The 13918-nt window shown below is 43.1% G+C and overlaps 1 protein-coding gene across 2 annotated transcripts in view; it reads left to right on the plus strand.

Annotated features, from left to right (window-relative positions):
* Nucleotides 1–7195, plus strand: part of LOC119389483 (matrix metalloproteinase-2) — a 208042-nt gene extending 200847 nt beyond the window's left edge. For both annotated transcript variants that reach the window (XM_037656768.2, XM_037656769.2), the window contains exon 8: nucleotides 2370–7195. In XM_037656768.2, the coding sequence (XP_037512696.1) occupies nucleotides 2370–2599 (230 nt within the window). In that variant the 3' untranslated portion in view covers nucleotides 2600–7195. The remainder of the gene's footprint in view (nucleotides 1–2369) is intronic.
* Nucleotides 7196–13918: the final 6723 nt, after the last annotated feature.

Here is a 13918-nt window from a genome sequence, read left to right on the forward strand (position 1 = left end):
CCTTAGCATGAAGAGGGTACGAAACATAATGCACTGTTAAAGATCTCCCCTTTCGCTCGAATCGTCACGGGGTCTCTGGCTGACACCTGCCATCCCATGGGAAAGGTTGAGTGATTGGAACACCTGTGTGATGTTTCTTGTAACGGGATGATGACCAGGTTCGTACTGCCCCATTGCTGGACTGAACGGCGCGGCGATCAATAACGAAGGAGGAAGGGAGGGAGGGAGTGAAGGAGGAAGGGACAGCGGCCAGCGTGGGGGGGGGGGGACTCTGCGGCCGAGCAGAGATGAGAGATATTCGAACAATGAAGGATGAAAGATCCTCAGCTCCCCAACGCAGTTGTACATAATGTAAAATAAACTCCTTGTATCACATTTAGAAACCTCAGCGTCATTGAATTATTGATAATGAACCTTTTTATAACCATTTTTCGTTCTGAAACTTCAGATTCTCAGCGGTTGCAAGAAGTTCAGCAACAACCGATACAACAGGACCGAACAAAGATGGAGTGTCTCCGAACAAAGAGGACCGTGTTGCGTGTCAAGCTGGAGAAGCTGAGTCAGGAGCTCATGCTACTGAAGACCAGAGAGGACCGCATCGCGGCAGTAAGAGGTGAACTGGAGGCCATCACCAACGAACTGAAGCAGCAAGATGCGCTCATCGAACCACACATCAGCGACGACGACTTTGTCAAGGAGTCCGCACACATGAGGAAATAATACCAAGTGCTCATACACATATGCGGACCCGACTTGGGCACTTGCAACGAAAGAGCGTGTCCGGTGGAGGTACGGATAATGGAAGCACAGTGGCCTTATGGTCCACCAACAATGCAGGGCTCTCGAGCTGCCAGAACTGGAACTCCAAAAGTTGAGTGGCGACCGACTTAAAGAGATCCCCGATGAAAACGGCACCCTTTCAAACACTGAGCGTCTTTTGTACCAGAGTGCAGCGCCGACGGGCAGCGTGGCAGCAGCGATGAGTGACATACAATAGACTGAACAAAATTATGAATGTGCCATAAAGACATTGAAGGAGCACTTTGGTCGACAGGACGTGCCTGTGCAGGAACACCTAACTCAGCCATTGAATGTGCATACAGTTGAAACAATGGATGATGTGAATGCATTCTGTTGCCTGCACAACAACAGCCACAAAGAACATTCCATCGAGGCGCTTGTGATCGAGGAGATTCGCTCCAACAAACTGGAGCTACCGGACGACGTAGCTCATTTTGACGGAGTAACTGACCTACAGCTGGCAGATGGGATGCTATCACCGACCCACAATGACCGCAAGGACACGGAAATACTCATAAGAGCTGACAGCTATTGGAGCATCGTATTTTCTACCACTAATGAAGCAGCACGTCGGCAAAAATATCGCCAGAAAGAGTACGACTTATCATCAAAGCACTGCCGCGCAGAGTGCTTGTGCACTTTGAGATCGCATCACCACACAACTCTGGTTGCAGCAAGCGACCTACGCGGCAGCTACCTGGTGTTGCAAAATGATGACTTTCGCCGATGGAAAATTGGGAAGGTTGGCCGAATTACTGAAGTTCTTCTGGGGCATGATGGATGCAATCGCACCTGCAGGGGCGTAGCCAAGGGGGGGGTTGGGGGGGTTCAAACCCCCCCCAAAATTTTTCAGTTTTGCTTGCGTATATAGGCACGCACACATACAAACGCACGCACGAACATACATAAAGTATGGTTGAACCCCCCCCGAAAAAAATTTCTGGCTACGCCCCTGCGCACCTGCACGGTACGCCTGCCTGGGGGAGCCAACGTACAACAGCCTGTTCAACTCGTCCACCCATTAGAGACAAGAGGTCAATGAGCTACGCCCATTTGGTGGGGTGTAATGTTAAAGATCTTCCCTTTTGCCGAATGGTCGCGAAACCTCAACGTCATCGAATTATTGATAACGAAACATTTTATAATATACACATACACATGCTAAGGTAGGCAGTTGCCGCCTACCTTAGCGTGTGTATCTGTATGCTTCGTACCCTCCTTTCAGAGGGTAAGAAGCATACACATACACGTGCTACGGTATGCAGTTGCAGCGTTGAAGAAGACAGGACCACTTGTCGAAACGCTGGCTTCATTGACACCCCTTGTTCAAGAATATTTCATCTCTTCAAGCTTCCATCTTCCTCTGAACCCCTGCTTTCTTTGAATTAAGCATGATGTTTCAGACTAATGCTACATATATTTATGGAAGTCCCCAGTTTCTGTTGTATGACAACACATTTGATTGTCTTTTACCGAGTGATGCAGTGCACAACTTAGGCTCAAAAAGTTAGAGGTCTGCCTATAATTTATTGTTATTATGTATGTAATGCTGGCCTATGTCTATGCAGGCCAGACGTACTTCTTCAAGGGACAGAAGTTCTGGCGGTTCAATGACCGTCGCATGCATGTCTACAACAGGACGAAACACGTTGGCGAGTGGTTTGGCTGTCCTGTGGCCAAGGCCTCCTATGCAGACGAGCACAGTGCACTGAGCAGCAATGTGCCGTTTACACTGGCCTCAACCCCTCTTCTTATACTCATCACTGCCCTCACGCTGGCCTTTGGGCAAAGATCTTGATCATGGCCACTAGTTATAAGGGTCCGGATATAAGTACTGGTGCCCTCCTGACATGGTGCACAATGAGGGTAGTGTGCCGGCATTGTTCCGGTGAAGCTGCAGGCTGCGGCAATGGCGAGAAGCAAATATGCACAGGTATAGACACCAGTTCTAGTTGAATCTCTTGTAGAGGTGATCTGCAGCTGGGTGAAGGAACTGTTGATCATCTTTATCCAATTTTGATGCATTGTTCAGAATTTGTTTAATTGGTATAGTTGTACCAGCTGAGAGAAAAAAGATCCAGCTAACAGAGTATGTATGTACTGATAAATGTCTGCATATGCTTGTCAAACTTTTCTACAAAATTTAGTAGAAGATGCTACACCAGCACTGACAAAAATTAGCGGAACGAGGTGTACACAGCTGACCTTACAATAGTGGTCTTACACACAATGCATTTTCGTATGCAAGATACTTGTGATCAGCTCACACTTGGCCACTCTGTTCTTGAAGCAAAAGCACTCGAGCAAATTTTAAGCTATGGTTTTCAGTTTCTTAAAACGGCTACCTCATTGAAGACTGCCACTAACCAAAGCACACACTGACAATGTGCCTGCCCTCTACACAGGAGAGAAAAAATTTTGGTCTTTATCTCCACTGATATAATTGGCAGATTAGTATATTCATTGTGTGTGCATCAAATACTCATTACCCTATGCATGACAGTTGCCATTTTAGTAGAAGGTCTAGGAAATTAAAAAAGAACTACTGCAATTTGCACCATCTTGATACAATCCGAGCTAGATGTGAAATTATCAAGCAGAATAGCATAGTTTCACAAATTCCCCGAAGTCCTGAATGAATAAGGTAAACTAGAGCTTTGTCTTTATAGGCACTATAGCTCTTAGCCAAATGTAGGCAACATTTTGAATGAAGCAGTTTAGATACACGAACCACTTCTTACAATTCATCTCCTATGTCTCACTCTCATGGTGCCTTTGCTTCAAGACAGCGGCATCAGTTGCGTGGTGGCTGAAAATGCCTGCTGCAATGCACTTTTGTGCTACAAGACGTTCCAGGTGCGTTGTTTCCAGTGTGATATAAGGACTGTGTGCCATTTGCATTATTTATTTCATTCAGCCATTTTTTTTAAATCTTTTCATGTCTATTGATGTGATGCTTTTTCATGTATTGTGGTAATCGATATTGCTTTTTGATGTAATGCTACCGTTTTGCACCTAAACTGCAAAAAGTACTATTGAGTAAACATGGCCAACTACAACAAGCAGCAGTTGGGGTGAATAACAAACACAACGATCAACAGTGGCCAACCAAGGAACACTGCAGGAGCCAGAGTTAGTGCAATGCAGTTATTGTAATTTAAAACCAAATACTCGTGGTTAAGATGCGTCCTTCAAGTTGGAGATCATGCTCTTTGAACAGGAATGCAATGAAACGAAAGTGGGCCTTTCTGGCAATATTCAAAGGCAAAGTCTGCTGAAGTTGAAGTTTGTCTAAGTAAATGACAGTCAAAATGGATGAAGTTGAAACATTTTCAAGCTCAATTGTGCTAGAGTACCAGAGCTTGGCTGTTCAAACACAGCCCACAGAAAGGAGCCACTTATTTTTAGATATTCATTATCAAATGAGGACTACTCAACGTGCAGTTGTGGAAAGCACCTATGTGCCATTTCACAGAGAAAAAGACAGATTAATGTTTTACATTCACCTTAATGCACCTAAGCATAAACATTAACATAAAAGCTCATACTGATCAAGAGGTTCAGTGTAGTGCCTCTGTGATAACATAACACTATTTTCTGTATGATGCAAACCTAACTGCTTGCCACAAACCACAAATGTCCTAGAAAAAATTTGCCAGTGGTGCAAACTACGCTAGCAGTGCTGCAATATTATGCCACCATCAGCGATAGTATGTCAACTTGAGCAAGTTAGTGCTACTTGGCTAGATATTATGATTAAGGTGAGTTAGCACGCACCACAGGAATAAGTGCACCTTTTAGTGCATCGTCTTCAATAATCTTGTCCTATTTCTAACATGTTCACTTTTAAAACATGCACCAGCAGCGAGGCTTTGTTCATTTACTCAAACTAGGAGATCCTGTGTGTGCACTGTGCTTCTTAACTGTCTAGATTTCACAACACATGCGGCTCCATGCACATTCTGATAGCTTGTGAGAACACACATACCATAATAATAATAATAATATCTGGGGTTTAATGTCCCAAAACCATGATATGATTATGAGAGACGCCGTAGTGGAGGGCTCCGGAAATTTCGACCACCTGGGGTTCTTTATTGTGCACCTAAATTTAAGTACACGGGCCTCAAACATTTTCGCCCCCATCGAAAATGCAGCCGCCGCGGTCGGGATTCGATCCCGCAACCTTTGGGTCAGCAGTCGAGCGCCATAACCACTAGACCACCGTGGCGGGGCTGAACACACATACCACTTCAAGGACAAAAATTAATCTTACAGTTATGTATGAAGACACAATAATAATGAGAACAGACAATAATGCCAAGGGAAGTATAGAGGATGTTATTTGCAGTAATTAGGAAATAAATGTGAAGAAAGTAATGTGGACGAAAAGATAACTGGCCGTCGGCAGGGACCGAACCCACGACCTTCAAATAATGTGTCCTATGCTCTACCACTGAGCTACGGCGGCAGTCATCCTCCTGCCCACTTTATGGAGTATATATGTGCATTTAAACCAAGGAGTGTTTTGCCGCCGTCACACTCTCTGCCCTGTGATCGGAGCTGATTAACACTCCTAGGCTTAAATGTACATATATACCCCATAAGGTGGATGGGAGGATGGCCGCCGCCGTAGCTCAGTGGTAGAGCATCGGACGCGTTATTCGAAGGTCGCAGGTTTGGTCCCTGCCGGCTGCAAGTTATCTTTCGTCCACTTTACTTTCTTCACATTTATATGCTAATTACTACTACAAATAACATCCTCTATACTTTCCTTGGCATTATTGTCTTTTAGTCCTCATTAATATTGTGTCTAACAACGAAAAAATGAGTCCTTAAAAGTCAGCTTCCTTCCTTCAGTTATGTATGAAGGTAATTCATACGCTACAGATGCTATCTCAAAACGCATTGCCTTTAAAGGGGTTCCGAACCACTTTTCCAAGTAATGACTGATTTAGCTCAGTACTGGAGTTTATCGCCTCGCGAATCGGTCACCGCAAAAATTTTTTGAATCCGTCAAGTATGAGCGGAGTTAGAGGGATTTGTCACATGCTTTAAGTGCTTTCTCTCTTATTTTGTGCTGACGAGCGAGCTGGAAGCTAAAGAGGTTAGGGATAACGAGGAGGAAAGAAGCTATGTCATGCACACGTAATTAAACACGATCACTCTCGTCCCGTGTTATCCCAGAGTGCGTTAATGTTGTTGCTACCGAGTAATTTTAGCACAATATAGAGCACGGCACCCAGCACGTGGCAGGACCCCTTGGTAAGAAGTGCATCTGATCCAAATGCCACTTTCAGTTTACGTCAGTGGTCGGCCAATAGCAGCAATCTGTTGAATGACGAAAAATCTGTTGTGTGATGGCCCTCCAAAGAGTGTACAGGCCCCTGTATGTAGAGCGGGCACTTGAGAAAGCGTCTACTTTGTGCTCCACTTTCCTTGCCGCGCATAACTGCAAGATTTGGCTGAGCTGTTCACAGCAGAGGCTGCTTTCCAATGCATGTGTTCTTTCACCAAGCACGAGGGGTGGTTCAGGACCCCTTTAAATGGCCCCTACTGCTTTATTTGTGCAAAGTTCATGGGGCTGTGGTCATGAGAAGCGAGTATAGGAAGTACCAATGTGTCTCTTGTGAACATTTTAATGTCTGCTACGTAGTCCCTTTCTACCAAATTTGTTCTTAGTTTATTTGTGAAGGTCCACAATGCACGACATGCCCAAATACTACTATGTGCACGTTAGGCAAGATATACGGTGTTTGCATTCCACTGTGGTGCTTGTAAAATAGAATAGTAGATGCATCCCCTGTATAACACCATTTTATAATGCTGCAGTGCCTCAAGCGCTTTTTGCCTTGCAATTACTACCCGTCCTAAACATTTACGGCTTATGTGAAACTCGTAAAACAAAAACTGTTTCGGTGATATGTCGATATGAACAGTGCAGTGTAGCTTATTTGCTTGGCTGCTACACATGCCCTTATATATGTATCTGCTAGATTAACTGAGAGCACTGTCAATGGTGCATTCATGTTGTCACACCTTAGATTGTTGGCATGAGCACTATGAAGCTTTCAATATATATAATGGATGTTTCAGCAAACTTCTAAAAAAAAGTAATGCATTAACTACTACAGCTTCAAAATAAGGGTGCCTCATTCTTACTGTTACTAGACTGCTTGGATTTTTTGCTACATGCTTTTAGGATATATCTTGTTTATTCTGCATTGTCAGATATGTTATGCACATCCAGAAATGTGTGTTGTTTTAGGCACTTTTTATACATGTGTGTACATTTAGTTTCATTTATTACAATATATACAACATTTTTGTAAATAGGTCGTGTATATACATTTTATTTTGATGATTACAAGCGTATGAATGGATTGTCCAAAAATTTCGAACGAATCATGGCAAATGCATGAGCGACCATAAAACAGCATGAAGCCAACAAGACAAAGTGTGAGCGATGCTACCTTTTCTAGTCAGCCAATTTTACAGGCAGTCAGTGAAGTGACCATGGAACCAGGAGCTGAAGTAACTGTATGAACCCAGGGAAGGGTGGTCATTTGCTCATATGAAGTTATAAACACGTAAACTTATACCATAACTAACTGGGGAACACTTCGCAGCATGGGCTACACAGCTGAAGATGTGTCCTCATGATGCCTTAAATTATTACCATGTTTGGCACATTCTTTTAGGGACCAAGGCAGCCTCCCTTATTTCTTGTTTGTAGATGAAACAGTCTGCTCATCCAGAAAACAACATTAGGTGGGTCATGGTTTGCAACTTTGGACACCAAAGAAAGAACTTATGGGAATGAGCACAGAGAAAAACTCACACTTATGATTTTACGAGAGTATCCATTGTTCCGTGGCTGCAAACTAGGAAAATAAACACTTTTTTTTTAGTAGCTGTAGAACTTTATTACATTTATCACATTTAGTAATCAGAGAACTTAGTAGAGAAATAGAGGATAGGATAATGATATTTGTGGCTCATAAATCTGTTGCTTACAGTATGAAAATTTGTATGAATACACAGAATGCTTTGATTTTGGTTCATAGGGCACGGAGAGTCTGAAAAGTCAATGCGTTACAAACCAAAGATACGGCGGTTACATGACAAATGACAAGTTTTCAGGATCCTTCACTCTTGGATTTCATGCAATTTTGGAAAAAAGGAGGAAAAAGTTATGTGCCAACTATGAACATGAACATCTTTTTATTTAAATTAAAAAATTTACTCTAGGGGACACTTAAAGGCAAATACCATTTTATGTCAGAGTGAAAGGTCAATGTTTGAGAACCTCTAGAATTTCAATATTATGCTCAACAGCGCTATAGTAATTGAGAAATCAAGTGGAGGACACGATTGGCGCTGTGTGTGGCCTCCTGTTATGAGTCAATGGACAGGATAAAGAAACATGGTTGGCTGAACACAGGGCAGACACACTCCGTAAAATGGAAAGTTCAAGACTACTCTCAAGTTCACGTTTGCAGTACATTTCAAACAAATGCTGCCAAGATAACTGTGACAAAACACTTCAGGAGCCCACTTATCTTGACTGCTGTGTATCACTGCAGAGAAACAAATGGTTGTGGAATTTATTTTTCAATGATGCATGCTTTGCATATGCTACGAACAAACAGACATGGTGTGCCTTTTATATTTTAAGCAAGCAATTTATGAATGTGTCTTTATCCTGTGAAACAGGTTGCTCCATGCAGATTTGTATTTGAAACTTGTGCATTGTGAGAAATAAAAAAACAAAAAAAAACCATCTACAAGCTTGTCAATGTCTACACCATATATTGAATGTATGTCCACAATTTCTGCACTATTATCCACAACTTCTATTATCCACAACTTCTTCACTGTGCACTGTTGATGGATTGAAATGCAACAATTTAGAGCTAAGTAATGCACATACTTTCGCTTCTAGTCTTCAGTTGATGTCATATTTGGCGTAATTTCGACTTTAGCACTTGCGTCAGAGCCAACATCACTAGGCATGTACGAATATTTGACCACTTCGAATATTCGAACGAGTATAGCAGTATTCAAATTCGCTTGGAAACTAATTTAAATTATTCGAAATTTTGAAGTATTCCAAATTAACTAACAGACGTACCGTATATAAAACGCATGTAACCCTCCGTAAAGGTGGTTTCTCTGCAGTGGAGGATTGCTATGCCGTGAATACATCTATCCAGCGCAAATCCACACTGCCGCGAAGCCCCACTTCAAGGTTAAATGAACATATTAGATGCGAAGCAGCTTTTGCTCGGGGCTGTGTCCGGTGGTGGCGTCCGCGCTCCAGTGCGCATGCATCTCCTTCTCTCCTCTCCTCCCCCGCACTGCAGCCGTGGCGCAGCCTCTCCTCCCACGTGATGCAGCCGTGCTGCTGTTAGTAGCATAGCCATCTGAGCATGCGCTCGTGCCAAGGAGAAGTCTTCTTCCTCTTGTTCTTCGACCGCCTTAATGATGATACGTGCAGAGCACTTTAAGGGCCTGGGCTGCCACATGCTGTCTTAGCTTGGCGTAATGCAGACAAAACCATGTGTGCTGGCACACACTAGCGCGTTCGGGCCTGTGTAAGGGGCTGGGTAAGACCCTGTGGCCTCTCCCCCTTACACTCTCTCAGCAATCACGTGATGGCAAACAGCAACAGCAACTACAGTAAATTCATGGTGTGCTCCACTTGCAAGGACGCATTAACATTGGGCAAGGTGCCTGTGATGAACGGAGCTTTGCATCCCCACATGGTTCCCTTTAGTGGGAGATGGTTAAATTTTTTACCCTCACATTGATTCATCATTTCTTAACTTTAAAACCTTGTTGTAACGGCTTATATGCTCTAAATATAGTAAATTTTAAAACTTGACACATTTTACAGATTATCACTCGCATTCCACCGAAAGTCAAATCCTGTTTATGATATCTGGGGTTTTAAGTCCCAAAACCACGATATGATTATGAGAGACGTCGTAGTGGAGGGCTATGGAAATTTGGACCATCTGGTGTTTTTTAACGTGCACCTAAATCTAAGTACACGGCCTCTGCCATTTCGCCTCGAAAGTCAAATCCTGATATTATTCAAAGTTGCTTCCACCTCCCTTGAACCAAAAAGAATGACATTTGCACATGCCTTCTTTCAATTTTAAAAAAATATTGTGCAGGTTGGGTCATGACAAATTTGCTCATTTTTTTAATAATATGTGATATATACTATTCGAATTCGATTGGAAATTAATCGACCAAATCACTATTTGCTTTGAATTTGCCATGAACCTACAATTTACTATTTGCACATGCCTAAACATTACCTTTAGGCATCAGCTTTGTAGCAAAATGACATGGTTATCTCAATCGATTGCACATACCAGTTGCAAAACTTCAAGTTTCTGGTGTCGCATCTCAGTTCATGAGCACTGTACAGCTTGTACGCTTCTAGTGAATTGACATATGACGGCAATGCTAGCATTTGAATGACAACTTTGCAGACTGCATGGACAAGTTGTATTCTATGCAAGTTACTACTACTCTGTGTAGAAAATTTCCACTCAATCTCCAGCAATGATAGCTCATAACAACATGGCTAAACATTATACAGCTCATAAATACAAGGTTAAACATTATATTCACAAATGCATTACTATTCAAAGCTCTTTCTCAAGCAAAACAATACCACCATTTGACAAAGACGACACTGCAGTTCAATAATGATCCTTGGCCATTTGTAGGACGAGAAGTCTCTTGAGAATTGCGCCTCCACTGCAGTGCATTTAAAGCAGGTGTCAACAGCATGCGCTCACAATATTTCTACTTTATAAATGCTGCATAGTGCCATGAAAGCAAAACAATGATTTTTTAAATTGCTGGTACTGCCACCCCCTTCCTTAAATGGAATGGTGAGTGGAAGAAAGTTCTAGAATACGAGACTAAGTGCAATTCTAGATGCTGAGGTAGGAAACCAGTGTCCGCTTACGCTCAAGGGCACTTTCTAAAACGGCAGAAACTACACACGGAATGCTAGTTCAAATAAGCATAACTATCAGCTTTTTAGAGCAGAACTTACACCACAGATGAAGAAAGACGAAACGTATTACCAACTAGCTCGAATCAACACTTTGCTCAAGTAAGCAAACTGATTGCACATTGCACTAGTTACATAGAGAAAAAAGTCACAGTTTCACCGCAAAGGCAAAGCAATGAATGCGATAGCAACAAGTTGTAGTGTTACACGAAGTGAGGTTGGCAGCTAACTCTTTTGTACCCGATCTCGCGTAACTACAAAAGGCTGGTGTAAGAAAATACGGCCGCTCCAGGGAGCGATGCTCTCCGCATAGTCACTTTGCATTGAGAGCGCAGCACATAGAAGGGTATACGAGCCGCCCGCTGTGATAGCTTTCGAGATAGCGCCGTGCCCTTAGATTCAAAGTTGCTCCTCGCTTGACACTCCCCCCCCCCTCGCGTCTTTTTTCATGCTTGTTAAAGATGGGTGATGTTATTGCATTCACCTTTCGAGCGACGGAAACACAACGGCTCCTTTGATCTATGCTTCGGCCGCCCCCCCACTCGCGCGCTTTTAGCCGCCGCAGAACATACGATGCGTAGGGGGATTTTATCGATTTGGACTTCATACCGGAAGGACATGACGGCGACGGCCAAAACCCGTCGAGACTGTCCATATAATTGCTATCACAATAAAAAAAAGATAAGGAAGTGCATCAGTACTAGGTGTGTAGAATGTATAGTGTGTTAAGGGCCAACTGCAATAAATTTTGAACTTTGTAAATTTTATTTTCGAAATATAAGCAGGTACAGCATGAAAACATTGCATGAACAGCCATTTTTGATACTGTAACTGCGAAAAATGTTGCCATTGTCATTCAAAGGGAGTAACGTATGACCTAAAAGCGGACTCGCTATGTCATTATCAGCCTTGCGGCTTGACCAAGATTGCGTCGAGAGATGTATACAACTTATTTATAACAAACTTATTAAAAGTGAGATTCCATTGCTGTTAGCCTCAAGTTCCATAGAGTTTCATAATAATACACTAGAGTGAAATCTGGCGCTGGTTTCAACGCTGCAACGCATGGCACTTCAGCCAGCATGGGAATGATGGGTAGTACACGGATTTGTCTAAGCTTTGATCTTTTGGCTCTGTTTGGTTCTATGTCGCCTGCAGCTGCTGAACGAAGTTCAGCAAATGTTCCGCAGTTCCACTTCACCACCTTGACCTTTTAGGCTCACCAATTCAAATCGGGTCACGAAGTTCAGATTGATCCATCCTTTTATCCGAAACAAATGCCAAAACACAACAATAAACATAGCCACAAGTGCACTCCAAGCCGCAAGCACAAAGATTAGGCAAATCGATGTGCTACCCATCATTCCCATCGTGGCTGAACGATCGCAGCGCCAGAGTTCCCTCTAGTAGATATTGTAGGAAATTATATGTCAAGTGCAGCATCAGAACACTTGCAACATCTTGTTGTATTTTGTTGTCATAACACTGATTCCTTCCACTGATTTTGTGCTATGCGGAGAAGCTGGATGCCAGAAAACACAAAACAATGGAACATCCCCCCCCAATAGAACCTTTTAACATTCTGATGACACTACGTTTGAAGCGGGCCACCTTTGGGACATTTTTAGAGTTCAGTGGTAGTAATCGCAAGGTAAACATCTGCACTGCATGCTTTTCTGATGATATACTACATAAAAAATCTAGATATGAACAAAAAATCTCTAGGGTCCCTCAACTAATTCCAAGACGACATAAGGAAAAGCCTATTAGGCACCCATTAAAGTGTATTCATTTTCATTGTTTTCAAAATCCTTTGCTGACATCACTTGTTCTGCATGCTACAATGGCATGTTGGCATAAATGTGGCAAGCCTTGGAACCTATTAACCCTTTGCGGTCCGTTGTCGGGCAGCGCCCGACAACGCAACACGGCCGTAGCGGTCCGCTGTCGGGCCCCGCCCGACAAGGGTGTTCGTGGTTTAAATTTTGCTGTTTTCTCACCGCGAGTCGCGCGCATTTTTTGTATACATGAAGGGCCATCTCTTGAGGAATAAGTGAGCTTTGTTTGTTGAGGTTTTACTTTTTTGACACTAGGGTGCAGCACTATGATCAGCACGGGGCCTAGAGCGTACCCACTCGCGCGCGCGGTTCGCTGAGAAGCATGGCCACGTTTTCACCGCGTGCGTTTTACGGCGGTGCTTTTAGCGAAAGCGAGGATGACTTTAGTGAGGAAGAGAATTACGTGCCTCCACCTACAGTGATGACAGTGATTCGACAGAAGTGAGTGACGAAGACGACGACGGCGGCGGTGGAAACCTGCAGTAATAACCCTGGCCTGCACACAGGGGAATTCTTTGAGCGGTATCATACGTTGCCCAAATATCACTAAAAGAGTTGCCTGCAGAATGCAGGAGCAAAAATAAATATCCTGTGCGTTTCTCTTCCACAGCTTGTCTTTTTATTCGCGGCGCCAGAAACTGGCGAAATAGTTTCGGACCGCTAGAGCCGGAAAGTGGGTAAAGGTTTTGGACCGCAAAGGGTTAAGACACATACACAAGTTCACAGATGAATCCACTTTTAAATTCAACCGTTTTTCTTGAAGACCTCTTAACGCTTCTTTATCGCCTCGGATTCACACTTTCGCAAAGACAAAGTGAGCGCAGCACACCGCCCACGAGTCTCGAGCCACACTTTTATTACTTAGTTGTATTTTCCTCACTGGATTTTTCTACTTGCGTAACACATAAGGCTTTTGCCTTAAAAATAATACATCCAAACTACGAACTTGCACTATTATCCGAGCATCATGACAACACTTTTTCAAAGCGATATTATTGCAACTATAACCACAGGCTTTCCATTATCAAGAAGTTTCGAACTGAACAGAACATGAAATTCTAGACAAATTACCTTTCGACATATAACTTAATACTGAATATTTCCTCAGTCACAAACACAAGTAAAAGATAAAGGATGGTGGAGTCTGTTTAGAAAAAAAAGAGAAAAAATCTAGTATTTACATGTTTTTGCACATCTCATGCTCTTTACAACTCAACCTGGTTTTGTCCAGCTAGGCAGC

Source organism: Rhipicephalus sanguineus, chromosome 4 (assembly GCF_013339695.2).
Source record: "Rhipicephalus sanguineus isolate Rsan-2018 chromosome 4, BIME_Rsan_1.4, whole genome shotgun sequence".
In the NCBI taxonomy this organism is placed as follows: domain Eukaryota; kingdom Metazoa; phylum Arthropoda; class Arachnida; order Ixodida; family Ixodidae; genus Rhipicephalus; species Rhipicephalus sanguineus.